Source organism: Dendropsophus ebraccatus, chromosome 13 (assembly GCF_027789765.1).
Source record: "Dendropsophus ebraccatus isolate aDenEbr1 chromosome 13, aDenEbr1.pat, whole genome shotgun sequence".
NCBI classification, from domain to species: Eukaryota; Metazoa; Chordata; class Amphibia; order Anura; family Hylidae; genus Dendropsophus; species Dendropsophus ebraccatus.
Genome location: NC_091466.1, coordinates 73,362,895 through 73,386,275, shown reverse-complemented (window position 1 = coordinate 73,386,275; position 23,381 = coordinate 73,362,895). Strand labels below are relative to the sequence as shown.

The 23,381-nt window shown below is 42.8% G+C and overlaps 1 protein-coding gene across 9 annotated transcripts in view; it reads left to right on the top strand.

Moving 5' to 3' along the window:
• Nucleotides 1–23,381, top strand: part of DPF3 (double PHD fingers 3) — a 182,157-nt gene that overhangs the window by 90,463 nt on the left and 68,313 nt on the right. For all 9 annotated transcript variants that reach the window (XM_069950997.1, XM_069951002.1, XM_069951003.1 and 6 more), the window contains one exon: nucleotides 21,889–22,049. In XM_069950997.1, the coding sequence (XP_069807098.1) occupies nucleotides 21,889–22,049 (161 nt within the window). The remainder of the gene's footprint in view (nucleotides 1–21,888; nucleotides 22,050–23,381) is intronic.

Here is a 23,381-nt window from a genome sequence, read left to right as displayed (position 1 = left end):
CCCTATTTCTATAGACAAGAGCCGTGATCCTGGTCTTGTTCTAAAGCCAAGATCACTGCTCTATCTATTACAGGGCCTGAGATATGCTCACTAGTAGCCAGGTCATATCACACCTTAATAAAATGAAATACACATACAGTGCTTTATAGTGCAGAGGTATCAATTCACATTTAAAGTGTCCCTGTCGTTATAACTTTCAAAATCTAAATCAACATCAGATGTGAAATATTAATTATATTATATTTATTTTTTAATCATGCTGTAAAACAAAGTTAAATTTACCAGAAATCCAGGTCCAGTCTCCTGAAGGCAGCTATATAACAGCTATACTTACTGTATCCAGGTCCAGTCTCCTGAAGGCTGCTATATATCAGCTATACTTACTGTATCCAGGTCCAGTCTCCTGAAGGCTGCTATATAACAGCTATACTTACTGTATCCAGGTCCAGTCTCCTGAAGGCTGCTATATATCAGCTATACTTACTGTATCCAGGTCCAGTCTCCTGAAGGCAGCTATATAACAGCTATACTTACTGGATCCAGGTCCAGTCTCCTGAAGGCTGCTATATAACAGCTATACTTAATGTATCCAGGTCCAGTCTCCTGAAGGCTGCTATATAACAGCTATACTTACTGTATCCAGGTCCAGTCTCCTGAAGGCAGCTATATAACAGCTATACTTACTGTATCCAGGTCCAGTCTCCTGAAGGCAGCTATATAACAGCTATACTTACTGTATCCAGGTCCAGTCTCCTGAAGGCAGCTATATAACAGCTACACTTACTGTATCCTGGTCCAGTCTCCTGAAGGCTGCTATATAACAGCTATACTTACTGTATCCTGGTCCAGTCTCCTGAAGGCAGCTGTATAACAGCTATACTTACTGTATCCAGGTCCAGTCTCCTGAAGGCAGCTGTATAACAGCTATACTTACTGTATCCAGGTCCAGTCTCCTGAAAGCAGCTATATAACAGCTATACTTACTGTATCCAGGTCCAGTCTCCTGCAGGCAGATATTCTGACTTGTGCTGGTTGAAAAAAAAAAAATAAACACAGGAATTATGGCCAGTACAGAGAGTCACGGACCAATGCGTCCATCAATCACATGACTGCCTTCTCTCTGGGAGCACTCAGATGGCCTGGGATACACAGGACTACCTGTTTTGTGACTGTTTCCAGTTTTTTGAGAAAAAAAAAAAGTCAGAAAACAGGAAGTACCGTGTTTTTCATGATAACTAAAAAAAATAAATAATGAATGAAAATTGTAAACTTGCTTTATATCACATCTACTGTTGATTTAGATTTTCAAAGTTATAACGACAGTAACACTTTAAGGGCCATAGGCCCTACATGGGCCGCAGCCTACTAAGTCATAGTAAGTTTGCAAGGCCAGGCGCAACACTGAGATGCGAACATCTCCTGAACTCTCTGCAGTTGATTACCGGTGGCTAAGGAAGTTGGGTGCAGCCCTAGGGAAAACATGGATACAGCCTATGGCGTGCTTGAGATTTGCTCTTGTCTATTCACCACCAATAAGCAGGAAATAAGCTGACTGGAAGGCAAAGTAGCCACCAGCAGAAGGTGCAACTCACACAGGTTTTTTTAAACAATGTGCCTTTCCAGAGCCCAGACCCCTTCCTGCGCGAGCCCAGACCCCTTCCTGCGCGAGCCCAGACCCCTTCCTGCGCGAGCCCAGACCCCTTCCTGCGCGAGCCCAGACCCCTTCCTGCGCGAGCCCAGACCCCTTCCTGCGCGTTTTAATAAATCTGTTTGAATTGCACCTTCGGCTTGTAGCTCATCTGCTTTCTGATCAGCACTTTGAACATAAATCCTTATTATAGCAAAATGGATTGGACTCACCTGCCCAAACCCGTTGCCATTCTAATGGTGCGCTTATACAGAGAGATTTATCTGACAGATCTTGGAAGCCAAAGCCAGGAATAGACTATAAAGAGGGAACAGGTCATAAAGGAAAGACTGAGATTTCTCCTCTTTTCAAATCCATTCCTGGCTTTGGCTTTGAGTGCCTGCTTCTTCGGCGCTGTTCCTGTGCAGTTAGTCGCGTGCTGGGGTACTGCCTGCCCCCATAACTCTGATCTGGTCCACCCTGTTCTAATGATAATGAATGGATTGAGCCAGATTGGCGCGGGCAGTGCTCCTAACATTCTCACCGGACCATGGGAAACACGACTAACTGCACCCGAACGGCGCTAAGGGTAAGACACATCCCGCCGTCTCCTGTGCTATAGGGACATATCAGTGGGTTATATAGATTAATCTAACTTGCTGATAGTTCCACTTTAACTATAAAAATAATTCCCTGGGCGATCCCTTGAAGGAGTTAATATCAATGCCAAATTTCAAAGTCAAATAAATACTACATCTGTTTACACTTCATTCAAAATACAAACAAATGAACCAGAAAACGTCAGCGTATTTGTACTTAAGGCACTCCACATCATCATAGACGTGATTGCTGGAAACGCACCGAGACCCCGGGACTCTCTGCCAGAGGAAGCTGTCATGGTTAATTCAGTGTGAGAGTGCAAAAGGGCCCTGGCTAGATTCCTCTGAGAGTCTTAATATTACAGGTCAAATTAACTAGATTACCAGAGATGGGTCATTCATCTGGGGAATTTTATTCTTATTTATTAAGTCGAGGAAAAATTGATGTGTTTGTATTTTTTTTCCCGGTTAGCATTGAAAGAGGATAACATGATATACTGTATATACTGTGTGTATATATATATATATATATATATATATATATATATTTTTTTTTTTTAACCTATGTCTGTTCTGTGTTTTTTAAATGACGGCCAGGGGCTATGAGCGAGTGGTATGATATTTATTCAACTGTATAATGCAAATGTTATTGACCTAACTGGTAGCAAGTGTCTGCACCGTGTGTTCATGCCAAGAAAAGGAAAAGTGCCATGCTTTGTGTGGTGCTAAGCATGCTACACCGACCCTCAATCCTAGTGCCGTGTTTTTCTAGGCCTGGTGACAGGTGCCTGTGACAATTTGCAGTGCCCGGTGAACGTCCCTCATGCATGAATCTGGCATTCTTTCAGAAGAGGTAGTAGAGTTTACAGGGACTCTTACAGTATGTTACTTGAGTGCGCCAGTAAGGTGCTGCATGGTTTGGTCTTCCCAGCCAACTCTAGTCACTGGTCCATTATGTTACCCGTCAATGGTAATGCAGCTACATGCAAGCAGCAGAATGTATGTTAGCTAGTTTAAAGAGGTTATCCCGCGTAAAAGCACCATTTACTTCAATCGGACTGAGTTACAAAACCTGCCCCCAAACTGGTGCTGTCTCTGGAAGAAAGTGGCCATGTTTTTCTAATGCTAGATAACCCCTTTAAGAAAGAAGTCAAAAGGAAACCTGGGAGCCTTGAGGGGTAAGTATAACTTTTCTATATATATATGCAGCAATGGCCACACAGACAATCGAGCCGTGTAAGAGGGCTCAGTAATGGTGCATTTACACGGAACGATTATCGATCAAATTTTTACGATAATGATCGCATTTGAGCGATAATTGGCTTGTGTAAACACAGAAAACGATCAAGCGGCGAGCGAGAAATCGTTCATTGTGATCTTTCAACATGTTCTCAAATCGTCGTTAGCTGAAAATTCGCAGATCGCTGCGCCTAAACAGTTTTTTGCAGATTCACCCTATGTGTGAGATGGGCTTAAGCGTTCTTAAAATGACCGCAATAACGTTTTTTTTCAACGATTTTTCACTTCGTCTAAACGCTGATCGTTATAAAAATCAAATTGTTGCTTTAAAATCGATAAACGATCGATTGGGCGAATTATCGTTCCGTGTAAACGGGCCATAAGTGTGTAGCAATCGGCGCTCGCTTACACTGGGCATCGGGGCGGGTAATTTGCAGGATGCCTGTGTATCAAAGATCATGTTCAGCAGCATTGTACAGATGTAGCTAAAAAACAACAAAAAAAACAAATAAAAAAGTTAGTTTTTTCCCTGTCTGCAAGATGAGACTTGTAGCATATAAAAGGGACGTTACCTCTTATGTCCTGAATCTTGTTTTCTCGCTACATGAAAACATGAAAATAAAAAAGCTTCCTTTTCTTAACACTTTGTATGTGAAATGCATGACGTGCTGTGTATACATGTATATACATGGGGAAAACTGCCTACAACTCAGATTGAGAAAGGGGACTGTTTTGCCACATCCTTTAGTTTAACCACATAGGAGTCTAATACAACGGTCATTTAATGTCACGATGTGCGAAATGAGATTCTATGATCGCGGCTTTCGAGTTTATTTTGGGAAGCCTGCTATAGCCCGGAATGGCCGTCCTTTCTGCATCGGTTTCAGTTTTTTGCTTTTTTTTGTTCCACTTTAGTATACTGTGCAGCGTATGTGTGTATATGTATGTACGTATGTATATCTATAGACACCTATGACAGTTTTCATTATGTGTATGCATATAAAATACCAAACAGTCAACAGTCTGAGCGACCTTGGAAAGTGTCAAAGTGTAGCGCCCCTAATACACGGAACAATTATAGTTTAAAAATTCGCTAGAACGATTATCTGTCCGTGTAATAACACACAATGATGAAACGACGAATGAAAAATCGTTCATTTTGGTCTTTCAACCTGTTGAAAAATTATCGTTGGCAGTTCGCAGATCGTTCGTGTAATAAGTCGTTCACCGATATGTTGTGTGGGTCATCCTGAGGAACGATTAGCGACCATATAACGACGTAAAAGCGATCGTTCATAACAGTAATCAGTGAATGTAATAACCGCTGTTATCGCTAGTGAACGATCGTTATAGCGAATCTTTGAACGATAATCGCTATGTGTAATACGGCCTTAAGGGCCGGGTCAAAGCATGTACAGAACATCAGGTCTTGGCAGGTTTTCACAGTATACGGTAACTAGTGAGTTGGCACCAGGTCAGGGGCACCCAGAGCCTATTGCAGGTGTGAACAGGGGGTGAGGGTTAACCGGTCTGGTCTGATACTATAAATTAGTGAAAAAACTTCATTCTGGCCTTGGTTGATTTTGGCCAGTGTGAATGCCCGTGCTGACTCCCGTCCACTGCCCCCATAGTAAGCATCAGAACAGTTTTGGCAAGTTTTTTTTTTTTACCCATTTACTGTAGCCCCCCCCCTATCCTGGGACTTTACAGCATAACTTTATTTCATCTCTTTAAAGGGGGTACTCCAGTGGATTTTTTTTTCTTTCAAATCAACTAGTGTCAGTAAGGGCCAGAGACTTGTAAATTATTTCTATTTAAAAAATCTCCAGTCTTCCAGTACTTATCAGCTGCTGTATGTCCTGTAGGAAGTGGTGTATTCTTTCCAGTCTGACACAGTGCTCTCTGCTGCCACCTCTGTCCATGTCAGGAACTGTCCAGAGCAGCAGCAGCAAATCTTCATAGAAAACCTCTCCTGCTCTCCAGACTGGAAAGAATACACCACTTCCTGCAGGACATACAACAGCTGATAAGTAGTGGAAGACTGAAGATTTTTAAATAGAATTAAATTAAATAAAGTCTCTGGCACTTTCTGACAGTTAATTAGAAATATTTTGTTGTTGTTGCTGGAGTGCCCCTTTAATAAAATACAAATACAATACACCATGCTAATTTATAGCGTATATCCATGCGATCCATTCACTTCAGTGATGGCAGACAGCACCCTATATGCTCTATATGTGCTGTTTGTAGTCACATTGAGATGCATGGAGGGGCACGCTGGTATACGTCAACATCTGGGGGCTAGCAGTATATGCCCCTAAATTAACATTGTATGTAGGGTGAATGTAATCGAACTCTTCATAGCTGGCTGACATCTAGGTGAGACTTGTCTTACAGGTAAAATCTAGATTTACTATATACATAGATTTTGTGCAATATATTAATAATAATGATACAATGTGAATCATTTCCTTCCATTGCCCCCTGGTGGTTGTGCTGCAGAAAAATATTATTTTGTTGTTGCTCCACACAAAATATTGACTGTAGCTGACACACACAAATCTTTACGTCAGTAGTTTAAACACACATACACTTTAGTGGTCCAAAACGTAGCCTAGACAATAAAAAAAAAATCTATTATACTGTCTAACCTTATTCACACTTTCTGTAGACATATCCATAATTGCAGATCTGAAGTTATGAACAATGATTTTGCAGAATGGATGGAGCCAAGAGAAGTCTATGGGTTCCACATTTTTGGGGACATTACGGACGTAACGTCCATAACATCTGCAAAAAAATCACCTTTCTGTGTAATCTGGCATATGTGTGCCAGATCCATTGATTTTAAGGAACGTACACTGTACGTTCCTTAAAACGTATACAGTTAATTAGGAACGTATACAGTTCTGCGAAAACTCTCAGAAATAGACCACACTGTTAGGGTCCTATTACACGGAGCGATTTTTAACGACTAACGATAAACGATCGCAAACAAGATATTATGGTGCGTTTACACAGACAGATTTATCTGACAGATTTTTGAAGCCAAAGCCAGGAATGGATTAGAAAAGAGGAGAAATCTCAGTGTTTTCTTTATGAGCTGTTCTTTGTTTATAATCTGTTCCTGGCTTTGGCTTTTGGATTAGGGAAAATACGCGGAACTTGAGCGAACGATTGTGAAATTACAGCGAACGATAAGCGATGATTTTAGGTTCAGAACTCGATCAACGGCATACGAACGATTTTTCGATCGTTGCCTGCAATTACACAGAACGATTATCGTTCAAATTCGAACTATATAACGATTTTTCGCACAGTAATCGCCCCATGTAATAGGACCCTTAATTTGCAGATGTATAAAACAAACGCATAGACTACTGTATATTCCAGAGGAAGGGAACCTTTGCTCTCCAGCTGTTGCAAAACTACAACTCTCATCATGCACGGACAGCCAAAGCTTTAGCTTTGGCTGTCCAGGCATGATGGGAGTTGTAGTTTTGCAACAACTAGAGAGCCAAGGTTCCCTAGCTCTAGTATATTCAGATGTGAACATAGCCTAATGGGTAATGTCTTCTTTAGTCTAAAGTAGCAGCAGAAAGAGTTAATAAAGGTTTCTGCCGCAGGCGCCTTCCCTTGAGTTATAGTTGGCATGTTAATCGCGGTGCCCAGCGTGTACAATCCACCGATGCGCAGATCTAGCAGACGCCTGCATTGCGCACAATGGTTTGATACAAATGTCTTCAGACTAGACGCTAGACACTGATGTCGCACTTTCAATTTTGTAATTTGATCGAAAGTCAGCGTAAAGAAAAAAATATAGAAAAAAAAAAATCTGTAATTGGCATACCTGGAGTTACCCTTGACAATATCCCTGGATACGTGTGTCCCCTGAGCCATCTGTAATGATGCCGCCTGGCCACCCGCCAGATGTCTCTGTACAATCCACAATTTGCAGATATGTCTGGAATCACAGGACACGTGCAAAGGGTAAAACAAAAAAAAAAACTATCAAAGCAAACATTACAATATTCTATAGGTCTCGTCGCAATGCAACCCGTCCTGTTATAGACGTATAGTAACATTGCTTTAACACTGTTTTCATAAAATATTTAAGTACAAAACATCAGCTTACTAACTCTGATAATATGTAATATTGTAATATTCGTTTCCTTAGGACCCGTGCACGCAGCCGTTTTTAGCATTGTCGCACAAATCCAATGCACATAAAGACCCTACAGAAGCTCCATGAGAGTCTACGAGGAAAGAAATAGTGTTATGCTCTATCACATAGCATATTGCAGCGAATAGATTGCTGCTCTGAGGCACCATATGGCTGCACACAGAGTGCAGACTAAACGGATCTCTCTTCCCTGCAGGGGGAATGTGATGTTACATGCCAGCCGTTCAGATGAATGACCATCCATGTAAACATGGAGAGGCTCTGCCAGACAAGACCCTTTATATGCCTCTGTAATGTATGTTAGCGTATGTAACAATAAATACCGGGTGTCTCCATTGGTGCAGAGATATGAAACACTTCCTAGATATAGAAAGTAAGAATCTGCTTTATAGGAACACTGAAAATAGAAAAGAAAATTCAAATATTAGAACTAAAATTGAGAAGAAAATATAAATAGATTAAAGAAATTCCGCCCAGGGATTACATCCGCTTACCTCCCCGGCTCCAGCGCTGCCGCTACGGTCCCCGGCCACTTAAGGCCCTATTCCACGGAACGAATATCGGCCGTATTCGGCCGCTACGGACGATAATCGTCCCGTGGAATAGAGTGCAACGATCAGCCTACATCGTTCATGTCGGCTGATCGTTGCAGTCGCTTGTTTTTCAACATGTTGAAAAACAAGCGACTGATACAGCAACGATCTTCTGCCGTCGCTCCGTTGAATAGGAGCATCGGCAGCTGTATCCTATGGGCTGCCCGGACGATCAGCGATCACCCGAGCAACCCCCCCCGCAGCTCCCTGCCGCCCCTAACGCACTCACCCGCTCACTGCCGCCGCATTGAATAGCGGCGCCAGCCAGCGGGGAACAAGGAGCAAACGAGCGCTGAGATCACTTGTTTGCTCCTCTAGACGGCCCGTGGAATAGGGCCATTAGTGGACTTGGGATGTGATGTGGCGGGAGATCCCTACAGCCGCTGAATGACTGAGCAGGCCTGCCACCTCACATCCCAAGTCCCATCTCAAGACTACCAAGTGTCTGAGGACCGGAGCCGCAGCGCTGCAGCCGGGGAGGTAAGTGGATGTAATTGTTTACCCACCCCCTCCATGGACATTACAGATAAAGGGGTCCCGACCTCAGTACCAACAGCATTTCGTTATACAGTGGTACCTTGGTTTAAGAGTGACTTGGATTGAGAGCGTTTTGCAAGAAGAGCTTACAGTTTTTCGAAATTGTGACTTGGTTTAAGAACACTGCTTTGGTGTAAGAGCGCGAGTAGGGGAGGGACATGGTCTGCATAGCGGGGTCTACAGCTCTGTACTCTGACCCAGGAAGTCTCCCTCACCTTTCAAATCATAGCAGATCCACTTCAGGCTGGGGCTTACATCAGGGGACAGGACTGTGGAGGTAATCTCTTCATAGCTGTAACCCCTCTCTCCCCGGCCAGAGAGTGCTGCATTTATGTGCCTACATATGCCATGCTCCCTGCAGTCTCTATGAGGCCTTGTGTTTTCCATCCCCTCCATTCCTGCTATAATGTGCCTACACTTACACTTAGCTATACACACTGCTGCTATAATGTGCCTGCATTCACACTGTCTCTGTCCTCCTGCACAGCTCTGTGATTCTCACTTCCTGATTGGTCCATGCTGAACACACACCCCTTCCCCATTGCCGTCATGTGACCACACAGACCTCTGACAGCAGCGCTGCTTCTTTTTTTGAGGTGTGGAACCCTTTGTCTGCATTTCAATGATTTGCTATGGGAAATTTTGCTTTGGTTTAAGAGTGATTTGGATTAAAAGCACGGTCACGGAATGAATTAATCCAAGGCACCACTAATATATATATATAGCTATATATAGCTATACACACTGCTGCTATAATGTGCCTGTACTCACACTCAGCTATACACACTGCTGCTATAATGTGCCTGTACTCACACTCAGCTATACACACTGCTACTATAATGTGCCTGTACTCACACTCAGCTATATACACTGCTGTATATAAAGTTTTCGTGTCTGTCCTCCTGTACAGCTCTGTGATTCTCACTTCCTGATTGGTCCATGCTAAACACACCCCTTCCCCATTGCTGTCATGTGACCACACAGACCTCTGACAGCAGCCCTGCTTCTCTATTCTATCCTGTTGTACTACACTACTGCATTATAGGGATCTGCAGTTCCATCCTGTATCTACAAACTGCTGCTGTTTTTCAGGTTTATGCAGTTACTATACATTATACACCACATGCTGCTATACTGTACAGTAACTTATATATCACATATCCATCTGCTGCTGTGTTATTAGGGTTATACAGTTACTATACATTATATACCACATGCTGATTGCTATACTGTACAGTAACTTATATATCACATATCCAGCTGCTGTGTTATCAGGGTTATACAGTTACTATACATTATATACCACATGCTGCTATACTGTACAGTAACTTATATATCATATATACAGCTGCTGTGTTATCAGGGTTATACAGTTACTATACATTATACACCACATGCTGCTATACTGTACAGTAACTTATATATCACATATCCAGCTGCTGTGTTATCAGGGTTATGCAGTTACTATACATTATATACCACATGCTGCTATACTGTACAGTAACTTATATATCACATATCCAGCTGCTGTGTTATCAGGGTTATACAGTTACTATACATTATACACCACATGCTGCTATACTGTACAGTAACTTATATATCACATATCCAGCTGCTGTGTTATCAGGGTTATACAGTTACTATACATTATACACCACATGCTGCGATACTGTACAGTAACTTATATATCACATATCCAGCTGCTGCAGTGTTATCAGGGTTATACAGTTACTATACATTATACACCACATGCTGCTATACTGTACAGTAACTTATATCATCACATATCCAGCTGCTGCTGTGTTATCAGGGTTATACAGTTACTATACATTATATACCACGTGCTGCTATACTGTACAGTAACTTATATATCACATATCCAGCTGCTGTGTTATCAGGGTTATACAGTTACTATACATTATACCCCACATGCTGCTATACTGTACAGTAACTTATATATCACAGATTCTGCTGTTTCTCATTGTTTCATCTGTTTTACATGTTGTTCAGAATATAAAATCATTATTTTTCGGGTGTGGAACCAATTGTCTGCATATCACTGACTTTCTTATGGGAAAACTTGCTTTGGTTTAAGAGTGGATTTGGATTACTAGTGCAGTCCTGAAACGGATTATGCTCCTCGTAATCCAAGGCACCATTGTATTGAGATTTCACCGCAGAACGCTGCATTTTTGTGAAAATTGCTTGGAAAATGCTAAATGACTACCATGTGTGAACATACCCGTATAGACGGATAGCACGGATATTGACTTGGATCCACACAATATCCCTATGATGAACTTCTAGGAAGTGATGATGTGAGGTCACCAGAGCGCAGCAGCCTAAACAACTGGTGGTATTCCGATGTAGGGAAGGAAGGGCGTTACATCTATTACTGCAGCTTCTTCAAATGAAGAGAGATACAAAAAGATGAGAATAGTTGTCATGGAAAATGAATAGGCAGGAACCAGGAGCCATGCCAACAACCACAACCAACCAGCCGGAAAACATATGATCACAGTAATCAAATACGACTTTGACAGTGAGCAGGAAACTTACATGTGAGCCAAGAGAGGGGAAGGGGAAGAAAAAGATTATTTTTTTTTAGTTATGATAAACTTCTATAGAAAAGGGAGTAAAAATAGTTAAAGGGGTTTTCCTGACTTAGAGGTGGTTGCACATGGGTAGTCACTGTCTTCTGTAATGAACAAGAAACAATACAGGCTTAAGCATCGCTGTTCCCATATATGTACTATATATTCTGCCATATGGAAATACAGGTTCTGAATAGTTAAAGGGGAACTCCGTTGAATTTTTTTTTCTTTTTAAAGAAGCTGGTGTCAAAAAGTTAAAGTCTTTCAGTACCTATCAGCTGCTGTATGTCCTGCAGGAAGTGTTGTATTCTTTCCAGTATGACACAGTGCTCTCTGCTGCCACTTCTGTCCATGTCAAGAACTGTCCAGAACAGCAGCAAATCTCCATAGAAAACCGCTCCTGACATGGACAGAGGTGGCAGCAGAGAGCACTGTTTCAGCCTGGAGAGAATACACCACTTCCTGCAGGACATATAGCAGCTGTTAAGTACTGGAAGACCGGAGATTTATCTATATAACTTCATGACACCAGTTGATTTAAAATAATGTATTTCTTTTAATGTAACTAGGCATCCATTTAGTGCATTGAGTGCCCAGTTGGCACCATTACTTACTCAAAGTTCAGGTTCATACAAACCCAAACCTCAGCCGGTTCGCTCATCCCTAGTCATAACACCACGATTCCCATCGTGTCAGAACAGCCAAAGCTTTGGCTGCCCAGATATGATGGGAATTGTAGTTGTGGAACAGCTGGAGAGTTGCAGGTTCTCCTTCCCTGTTCCTGCCCAAGGGGGGGGGAGAAGAACCAGGTAGTGGTTAGGGGAGCATTCAGACAGTAATCAGCTGATCACTGGGTATCTTAGGAGATTTTTATTGATGCATCTACCTTTTTAAAGAGAAGATATCACATAGATTTAGACCAGGGATGGGGAATGTTCTGCTCTCCAGTTGTTGTAAAACTACTATTCCTATCATGCCCAGACAACCTAAGCTAAATGGGATTTGTAATTTGTAAGGTTTCCCGTGCCTGATTTAGAGATGGATACTAAAAACATCTTACTTTTTTTTTATCTGTTTTTATTTTTCAGTTATATTTTTTATTATATTTTTAGTATGTTGGCTTGGTGGTTGGAATAAAAATGTCAAGATTTCCGTGTCATTTTAAAATCTAGATAGTACATCGGACAATATAAACATCACCAAAAATTCGGGGGGGAAATTTCAACATTAAAAACTTGATTTAAACAATGTGTTCTTTTCTCAACCACGTGATAGAGATGGTCTCATAATGCAAGTCTATGGCACATCCCAGTCCCTAAAAGGCACGTTCTTCTTTCCAGACTAGTTATAGTTGTTGGCTGGAGCCTGAAAACTCAGACTCAGATTGGTAAAACTATTGACAGCATCCCAAACTTTGTCAATTATATAGGACATGCCAAAAGTTTATTGGAACAACAGGTACACTTTAAGGCTATGTTCACACTATGTAAGAGTACAGCCGCTGTTGCCATCAGCAACAACGGCCGTACTTTGTACGGGTGAAAAATGCTTATTGTTCTATGGGATCCCGGCCGGAGGGTATACACTTATACGGTACATATACACATATATGCTCAGGCCGGGATCTTGCACAGGGCCGCAAATAACTGACATGTCCGTTTTCTGCGGCCGCAATTCAATGAATTGTGGCCGTAAAAAACCCTGTCAGAAGCGAGCGACTCCGGACGCTCGCTTCACTGTGTGCTATGGGAGGTTCTGATGAGGGCGCGCGCTGATGCGCCTGCATCAGAGCTCTGCGGCCGGAAAGATCATCCAGCTGGTACTTAAGTCACGGAATGGCCGGTCTCTATACGTTGTGTGAACATAGCCTAAATTTTAGTCCTTCTGTATTGTTACTTTTGATTACATCTTTCTTTATACATTTTATGTGTGTATTTTACCTTCCCATCTGTTCTTACATTCTGTACTGTACAGGTGACTTGCGTACCAGCGTTTCAGAGTTAGGCTGGGTTCACACACAGTATTTTTGCTCAGTAAGTTGGACTTCTCATTGCAACCAAAACCAGGAGTGGATTGAAAACAGAGAAAGGCTATGTTCACACACTGAAAATTTTTAGTGTATGGCCGTCATTTTATGACAAATAATGGCTGTTATTTCATAACAACGGCCAATGTTTTAATATAATGCCAATTATTTACCATCATGACTGCTACTAAATTTCAACAGTGCGTTAACAGAGCCTCCTTGTTTTGGTTGCAATATGAGGACCAAAATACTGAGCAAAAATACGATGTGTGAACATAGCCTTAGGGCCTATTCCACCGGACGATTATCGTTTACATAATTGTTAACGATTAACGATCTCAAACGACCGCTATTGTGAAAGACCTGAAAACGTTCACTCATTTCCATGGAACGATAATCGTTACTTATGATCGTAATTGCGATCGGTTTTCTTCACTATTTATTCGCTATTGCGTTCGTATCTATTGCAAACGACCGAACAATGTCTTATTCAATGCGAATGATTTGCGAACGAGCAATGATAAAAATAGGTCCAGGTCTTATAAAGCGATCAACGATTTCTCGTTCGGTCGTTAATCGTTAACTGCATTTCAACCGAACGATTATCGTTTAGATTCGAACGATTTACAATAATCTGAACGATAATCGTCCGGTGGAATAGGGCCCTTAGGCTGCATTCACACGTTTTGTGTTCCGCACAAAACACGGACGTGGAATGCCTGTAACGGACTTCCCCCCTACCCGGGCAGCATCTGTGATAAGATGTTGGGAGTGGGGAAACCGTACAGATATGCGCCGCGCTGTAATGACAGAGCCGCGCGGCTGATTCATTACAGCGCGGCACATATCTGTACAGTTCCCCCGCTCCCAGAATGTTATCACAGATGCTGCCCGGGTAGGGGGGAAGTCCGTTATAGGCATTCCACGTCCGTGCTCCGTGGGGAGATGCAGACCACGCTGGGCGGTACAGTTACTGAGATGACCGCCCAACGCCCGGAAAGTTCTGGACACAATTCCTTGTCATCAGAAAATACCCACTCAGCAGCTCATCACATCTTTTGTGTGGCTGCAAAATTTTGTGCTTTCGGTCGCACATCTCCCTGTGTATACATGGGATGTGCAGCCGATAGCAATATATTTAAATGGCCGCATGAAGGATACATTGAAGGTTCATGCAGCACGGCCACTCGATAGCTTGCGTCATTTGAAGGCACTTTAAAGGGTTCCGATTTGCCCTGTTAAAGGACCCTCGGGGTGCTCCAAACTCCACAATTTTACACCACAATTTTGCTGCAAACAATGCAACATACAACACAAAAAGCGAAGCCAGTTTGGTTTTTCTTTTCTTAGTGTGTATTTCCCCCATGCAGGCCGTCTCCTGCCCCACAATGCACTGGGCCCCTTGTGACATAACTAGGTTTGTGAATGTGACACGAAGGTGTTAGATTTATCCAGTCACTGACCTGGTGCCATCGCTTATTTAATCCATCTCAGACTGATGTTTTTTACTATTGCGCCTACGGTCGGGCCTGTTTCCTAGCAGTGTAATACCAGTCTCCCAGATCTCTTTGTGAGGCTTCTGTTTAAGCTCCATATTGTTAGGCGACAGCAGAGCGAGTGATATTTATACGTTGTTCCCAAACTCAGCGCCGTTGTAGTCTCATTTTTTAACCCTTGAAGCGTCTGGCGGTCGCCTGTGGACATCCAATCCTGCTTTTTATTTCATTTCATAATTCCTGCTCTGCCAGTCGCCTGGAATCTTGCGGAGGAAGTAATTATCTGTCGGACAGCAGGGTCCTTCTGTGGATCATTTGCTGTCGGTGGGAGCGATGGGGGAAATTTATGAGCCAAATTATCTTTTCAATAAAGCCCTGCAGACAGCGCTAGGGAATCGGTGACAGCTAGAATGTAAAGGTGCGCTGCCGCCTCCCGTCTCCGGCTGAGTCACTAGTATTGTCTCATTAACCCCTTGCTTACCCTAGGATTTTCAGCTCCACAATGGCGGCCACCGCACAATGATGTGTACAGTCTCGGCAGCTAGCTTTCTCGCAGGCGTCCTGGCAATATGAAAGCCTGTGGAGGCCCACTGCTAGGGAATCTGATGAACCAAATGCTTTTCCAGATTCTGTTACCAGGGGCTGTAGTTGGAATAGAAGGCCTTGGACGTGAGCTGGAGACATTTAGCCGATTAAGAGTTTTATAGTTGTGGATCATATTAAATTATGGTTAACTGGCTAGATCAACCTGCAAACTGCTGCTAGTTCACTTACTATTACATTCCTGGAACTTCAGGGCCTTTATATAACGCATGAAATATGCCATGAAAACTCAATACAAAAATGTAAGACTGCAAGTAAATTTTGGCAATGTTCTCACAGTGTATTTTGAATCTTAATGGAATAGTCTGACCATTTCCAAAATTTGAGAGGGGGAAAAATAACAAGAAAGGGTTTCTTACCGTGATTTGCCGTGCAACCGGCCCAGGGAACCCCACCGAAGGAATTCTTTCTTGAGTTATGATGATGTCACGAAAATGCCTGTCTCGTTTGATGGGCAGCCCGCTCAGCCAATCAGGGACTCCAGGGGCAGCCCGCTCAGCCAATCAGTGACTGCAGGGGCAGCCTGCTCAGCCAATCAGGGACTCCAGGGGCAGCCAGCTCAGCCAGGTCATGACGTCAGCTCTGCTGGAGATCCCAGAGGCCAGCGGGGGTCCTGACGCGGCGATCCAATGCTGGAGAGGCACAGAGAGAGGTGAGTTTATATAGTTTATGCTCCCCTGTGCCCTGCAGTTTATTTTTTTTTCCTAGGGGCTGTCAACCCCCTTACTCTCACTTCATTGTGGCTTAAAATGTTGACTAGGTGCGGTTTTAAAGCAGTTGGGCCCATCTCCCAGCTGGAGCGAGGGCCTATTTGCTATGAAGTCCGCCTAGTTGAGGAAATAAAGTGATTATATGGATAGTGCAGCTTCTAAGCTTGTGGGTGGGAGGGTGACAATATCACTTTAAACGGTACCTGTCATAAAAATGATTTCTTGAGCAGTTTGCTGCACAAGTCCTAATAATAGGGCTTGTGCAGGAAAGCTTTCGATGTCGGACCTATTTTACATGTAAAAAAAGGTTTTTTTTTTTTTTTCTTGTTGCCCTTTGGTGCATTTTTTATTAAGGTTTTATGCAGAGTTTTGTATTTTTTATTTATTTTTTTTTTTGGAGGGGGGGTGCGCTTGTGATTTTGCTTTTCTGATTGTGATTTTGAATTGTCTGCTCAAAAAAAACAGGCCTAAAGTAATATAGCTGGCATCTTTACAGCCCTAAAGTACAAGTGAACAGTGTCCTATAGAGTTAAAGGAGAACTCTTTGCTCAGATGACGACTACCTATCCTGTTCTATTCATACATAACGTAAAACCTCAGTTTGGCCATGCATTTGTATATTTGGATTAGTGGGGGTAAGCCACTGCCAGACTCTCCTGATGGTGGCTTATCTCCCTTAGAGCAGAGAATGGATCTGGCATTTGCAACTTAACACATCCAGACAGAAAGCAGCATATATGACTAGCCAGTCCAATTGAAATTAGCAAACGTCTGTCCAATGTGTACCGGGTTATCAATGGTGAAGAAAAATGGAAGGGCTCCTTTTGTCCTCCTAGTGGAGTTTCTTATGGCCCTATAGAGACAACAACCAAAGGCTGATTGTTCCTTTAGGTCTGACACCAATATCATCAGTTGCTGACCGCATATCACAGCGATGAATGGCCGACAGCTAACGATTGAAAACATTACCTCTCCACGCTTCCGGTCTTCTCCTCCCTCTGAGCATACCGGCCACTCAGCCAATCACTGGTCGTGGCAGTCCTGGCTAGTGATTGGCTGGGAAGCAAGCAGAGGGCAGGAGAAGAACGGGAGCGTGGAGCGATGTCTGTGCAGCCCTTGCTAAACGATCATCAAGCCGTGTAATAGGCCCAGTACCTAGCAGATCGGCGCTCGTTTACATTATTGATTGGGCTGCCATCAGCACATTTAGTGAGACCTTTAGGATAGACTATCAATAACTGATGGCCACCCCTGTCGATAAGCTGTGGCATCTGGATACAGTGTATAGTCCTTGGCACAATTCTATAGTCCACAGCAACGTCTAGTAATAGAAACACAACCGATTACAATATTCCGTCATTTTTTCCTAAAGGTTACCCAGCATTCAGAAGCCATGCGTCAGGATAAATACACCCTGTAATTCAGTAACCTATAAACTCCTTCCCGCTGTTGTCGCTAGAGGTGGTTTTACAGGTCTACTCCATCACCTTGTATAAATGTTGTGCCAGTCTTCTCTATAACATTGCTCTAGTTGTGATATTGAAGCCCGGCTCTCATAAGATCTCATTGTTACGGGGCTGACGTCTGAACTTGCCTACTTCTTCCTTGTTCAGCGGCTTCATTAGAGATTCCCATCACATTTTATGGAAAACACATCACAATGCTGTAATTTTTTTTTTTTCGGCAAAGCAACAAGCCCATTGGTGGAAGTTAATGGACCCCATGATAACTCGCCAGGGAGTGTGTGACGGATCTATCACAACATCGATTTAGTCTTTCTGCCCCATTGATGGTACAGAAAAGCAGAATTCACGTTACAGATGTAAACGCAGATGTCGGTTTGCTGGGGATCATTATCCTGTTGTATGACCCAGTTTCATCCCAGCTTAAGCTGCTGGACAGATGGTCTCACGTTTTTCCTTAAGAATATTCTGCCATAAAGTAAAGATCACCGTTGTCTCAATGGCTGCAAAACAAGCCAAGGTCATCATCCTGGCAGAACAATGCCTAGAAGTAGACGGTTCTGGTGGCACCTTGTATTTGGTCATTGTGAACAATGTCATATTTGGCAAAACCAAACATCTTACGGTGCTTTATTCACCCCATGATGCACAGATACATCGGCACTATGTCACTATTTGTGCACTGAAACTCATGGACCCCATTTACTCCTATAGCCTGAACTTAGTCAGAGCTAGAGGCTACATTTGGGTCATCTTCGGCACGTATATCACTTTTCACATGGATTTAAAAGTTTAGAAAACTACAGTTCTTAGTCTGAGTGAGCCCATAGGAGTAAATGGTGTATGTGCCGGTACTTGCACCGATACACCGGAAGCCGATTATAATGTCGACGTATACTTGCATCAGAAAGCAGAATCATAGGGGGAGAACCTTTACATACCTGTGCATTACGGCTATATTCAGACATGGTATTTTGAAGCGTAAAAACGCTCATTGTGCTTTTGAAATTCAGCTGTGTTATATCTGCGATTGTTTCCTTATTGAATTACATTCTATTTAATAGGAAACACTGCACAAATAACATTATTTGTTTTTACAGCCATAATAATAAGTGACAGTTCTCTTATTTCAGACATAATACATTCACTTTATACAAGATTTGCAAGTAAAGACCTCGTATAATATGCATGGAAAACACCCCATAAAACGTTCCCACGACGTAAAACTGATGCCCGTCTATTTGTAATGACAGCTGTAAATAATGATCGTGATCGTTATTTGCTGCCGTCACTACCAACAGGCGGACGTACGGAAAAGTGGCTGTCATTTTCGCGTAGTGGAAACATATGCATAGCCGAAATATGCTTTGTACAGCATTGTCGCTTCCACAAAAAATATGACTTAAACCCTTCAGGGCCGGCCTAATTTTCGTTTTTGCGCTTTTGTTTTTTTCTCCACGTGTTTAAAAGACCATAGCGCTTGTATATTTTTACCTAGAGAACTACATGAGCCCTTTTTTTTGCGCCATTAATTGTACTTTCTAATGCCAGGCTTAATTTTTCCATAAAGTATGCTGCAAAACCAGAAAAAAATTAAATGTGTGATGAAAAAGAAAACACATTTTTTTAATTTGGGGAGGTTTCGTGTTTACGCCGTTTGTCCTAGGGTAAAACTAAATTGTTTATATATGTTCCTTAAGTTGTTACGATTACAGCGATATGTAACTTGTGTAACTTTTATTTGATAGCTTTTAAAATATTAAAACCTTTTAAAAAAAATAAATGTCCCTTAAAATCGTTCTATTCCCAGGCTTATAGCGCTTTTATTCTTTGGTCTATGGGGCTGTGTGAGGTGTCATTTTTTGCACCATGATCGTTACTTTGTATCGGTACCTTGATTGCGCATATGCGACTTTTCAATCACTTTTTATTACAATTTTTCTGGATTTGATGCGACCAAAAATGCGCAATTTTGCACTTTGGGATTTTTTTGCGCTTATGCCGTTTGCTTTGCGAGATCAGGAATGTGATAAATTAATAGTTTGGCCGGTTTCGCACGCGGCGATAACAAACATGTTTATTTATTTTTTATTTATAACATGGGAAAAGGGTGATTCAAACTTTTTGTTAGGGGAGGGGATTTTTTTATTAATAAAACATTTATTTATTTTGTTACACACATACTAGAAGTCCCCCTAGGGTTAGGGTTATTCCCCCTGGGGTTAGGGTTATTCCCCCCTGGGGTTAGGGTTATTGCCCCCTGGGGTTAGGGTTATTGCCCCCTGGGGTTAGGGTTATTGCCCCCTGGGGTTAGGGTTATTGCCCCCTGGGGTTAGGTTTATTCCCCCCTGGGGAGAGGGTTGTTCCTCCCTGGGGTTAGGGTTATTCCCCCTGGGGGACTTCTAGTATAACTGCTCTGATCTTTCATTGAGATCTATGCAGTATAGATATACAGCATAGATCAATGAGATAGGCATTCTACTGCTTTCGGCTGCTGCAGCCGAAAGCAATAGAATGCCGAGCCGGGATCAGCTCCATTACGGTGCAGACCCCAGCCAGTGACAGATGCGGGTAACAGATCTCTCCTACGCAACCCTCCCCTCCCCACTAGACACCAGGGAAGGAAAAAGCAGCATTTCAGATGCAGCTGTCAACTTTGACAGCTGCATTTAAAAGGCTAATTAGCGGGCACAGCGATCGGACTGTGCTCGCTAATTGCCGTGGTCCCAGGCTGCAGATAGCAGCTGGGACCGCAGTGATTCAGAGCGGGGTCGCTGTGCAACCCCTCTCTGAACGTCCCGACCCGCATTAGGATGTACAGTTACACCCTCATGCGGGAAGGGGTTAAATACACCTACATGTGCAATGCAAATCTTATAATTACAAATGCAAATGTAAATGCAAATTTACAATTTCTCTTGTTATTTATTATATCTTTTTGTTATGAACTGTTTAGTTTTTTTTATTTGTATTTGTTCATTGTTTTGTTTGTTTTTAAAGCATTACTGTTATTCGCAATAACTTTTGTAATGTCCTCATCGGGAGACCCTATGCAATCTCCTGAGATATAGCCGGCAGAAGTGCATGGCGACACACCTCTATCCGCCGCTCTCAATCCAATCTGATTTGTTCTCCATTTCAGTCTATGGAAAAATCAAGTCTGATGTCCTTGCCAGCTGAGAAGTGGAGCGCACAGCTGCACATTCCCCCGGCTGTATCTCAGGATCACAGTGGGTCTCAGGAGTGAGAGCCGCTGCAGTCAGTGACTAGTGACGTGTCTGGGAACATGCCAAAAGTTACTCCATATGACAGGAACGCTATAGAGGACTAACTGATTTTTTGCCATTTTCGTATTATTGCAGAAATACGAATATAAACATTCAGACTAATAAAGTTAATAAGCCAATGAGGTATAACCCAGAATACTATTTAGAAATTGCTGCGATGTGTATGGGCAGTGTGGCCACAACACATAATGTGAAGGGAACCTTATTGACATGTTACGAATAACCAAGTATTTCATCCCTTACTATAAATTTAATATATACACACACACTATATATGATTCTATAATGACTATCAGGTTGTGTGAAGAGGCTTTCTATGACATAGTATAACATCATGACTTTAGGATGACTATACGGCTTTGTCTATTGACTAGATGGGGTTTTATACTTTTTTGTATTTCTCGCCATCATGTGGTATTGCCAGAAAGCTGGCAACATTGGTTATAGAGCAGGGATAGGAAACCTTGGGTCTCCAGCTGTTGCATAACTACAACTCCCATTATGCCTGGAAAGGCAAAGCAAGCTTTGGCTTTCCAGGCATGATGGGAGTTGTAGTTTTGCAACAGCTGGAGACCCAAGGTTTCCTACCCCTGCTATAGAGGGATCTAAGATAGTTGAGTACATGAAAATCAGGTTGTCTGTAGCTGACAATCCCTATCAAGATGGTCACAGTTTTAGTATCCACATTTAGGGTGGGTACACACTACGGAATTCATGTCACTTCTTTCGGCGGATAGCGGAATACGCCAGCCCATAGAATGGTGTCTATGAAGTCGGCGGAAAGGCGTGCGGCCGTGCGCGCGTACATACTGCGGAATTCCGCTGGGTTTATCCGCGAGAATTCCTCAGTGTGAACCCGCCCATATACTGTGTGTATCTCCCAGTATTACGTATACTTACTTTTTACGTATACTTTTATGTTTTCTCGCAGACTTGGGGATCAGTTCTACAAAGAAGCTATTGAACACTGCCGCAACTACAACTCGAGGCTATGTGCCGAACGCAGCGTCCGCCTCCCCTTTCTCGACTCACAGACCGGTGTAGCCCAGAACAACTGCTACATCTGGATGGAGAAAAGGCACAGAGGACCAGGTATGGTACCCATCACTATGCAAACAAAGCGGAACACTCAATGAATGCATCAAATATAAAAACCTTCTGGTCATCATTTATCTGACTATGTTTTATTATCATTGAACAAGGTAATACAGGTAAAGCGGTCGGCACTACGGAATACCTAGGGACAGGGTTCCCTTGGGATTAGCAGGTGATTGGGGAAACAGGGCGTGACTGAAGTTCAGGTGGTGCCAACTATTTAGAAAGGCACAGTTCATCCAATACTTATAGTAGAAAAGAAACAAGAGTGCACTCCCCATTAAAACTTGCTTTTATTCAGTCCACCAGCACACCAGCACCCTCCACTGATCATTACAGCTGTTTCATGCTAATCATAGCACTTCCTCTGACGTCAGAGGAAGTGCTGTGATTAGCATGAAACAGCTGTAACTGCTATAGACTGCTTGGGTACGATTTTAATGGACTAAATAAGAGCAAGTTTTGATGGTGAGTGCACTCTCGTTTCTTTTCTACTACAATTTTTTTTATTATTGCACTACGGAAATACTGGAAAAGCCACTACTTCTCCCTATTGACTAACAATGAGCAGTCAATAAGTGTTCCAATTGAAGGTAGTCTGCCATGCCACCCACCCACTATTTACTGACTGTTCTGTCTATGCACAGCATGGACAGACTGCTCTCTCAAACATTGGCGGGTGAGCGGAGGCTCAGGTATACGGAAGACTGCAGAGCATGCTCACTCTTATGCTGTGTCTGTGCCAGTAGGTATATAGGCACGGCCTTTTTTTTTTTTTCTGGTGTTTTACCCCTTTTTCCCATAGAAGTTAATGGGTGGGGGAGATGCCAATGTTTCTTGAAAGAATGTGAGAAAAAAGGCTGCCCAACAACTGCCTAGGGGGGGGGGGGGGGGGGGAAACGCCTTGAAAATTTTTCGTATGACTATTGCATTTAATTTTCTCCCCATTGATGCTCAGCTAACATCTAGCCACAGCTAGACTAGACCCAGCTCTTCCAGTACTTATCAGCTGCTGTATGTCCTGCAGGAAGTGGTGTATTCTCTCCAGTCTGACACAGTGCTTTCTGCTGCCACCTGTGTCCATGTCAGGGACTGTCCAGAGCAAGTCTCTCCATAGAACCTTTCCTGCTTTGTACAGTTCCTGTCATGGACAGAGGTGGCAGCATAGAGCTGGAAAGATTGGAAAGAATACACCACTTCCTGCAAAGCATACAGCAGCTAAGTACTGGATAACTTGAGTTTCTTTAATAAAATTAATTTGCTAATCTGTATAGCTTTACAACACCAGCTCATTTGGAAACATATTTCCCCCTCTGGAGTATCCCTTTA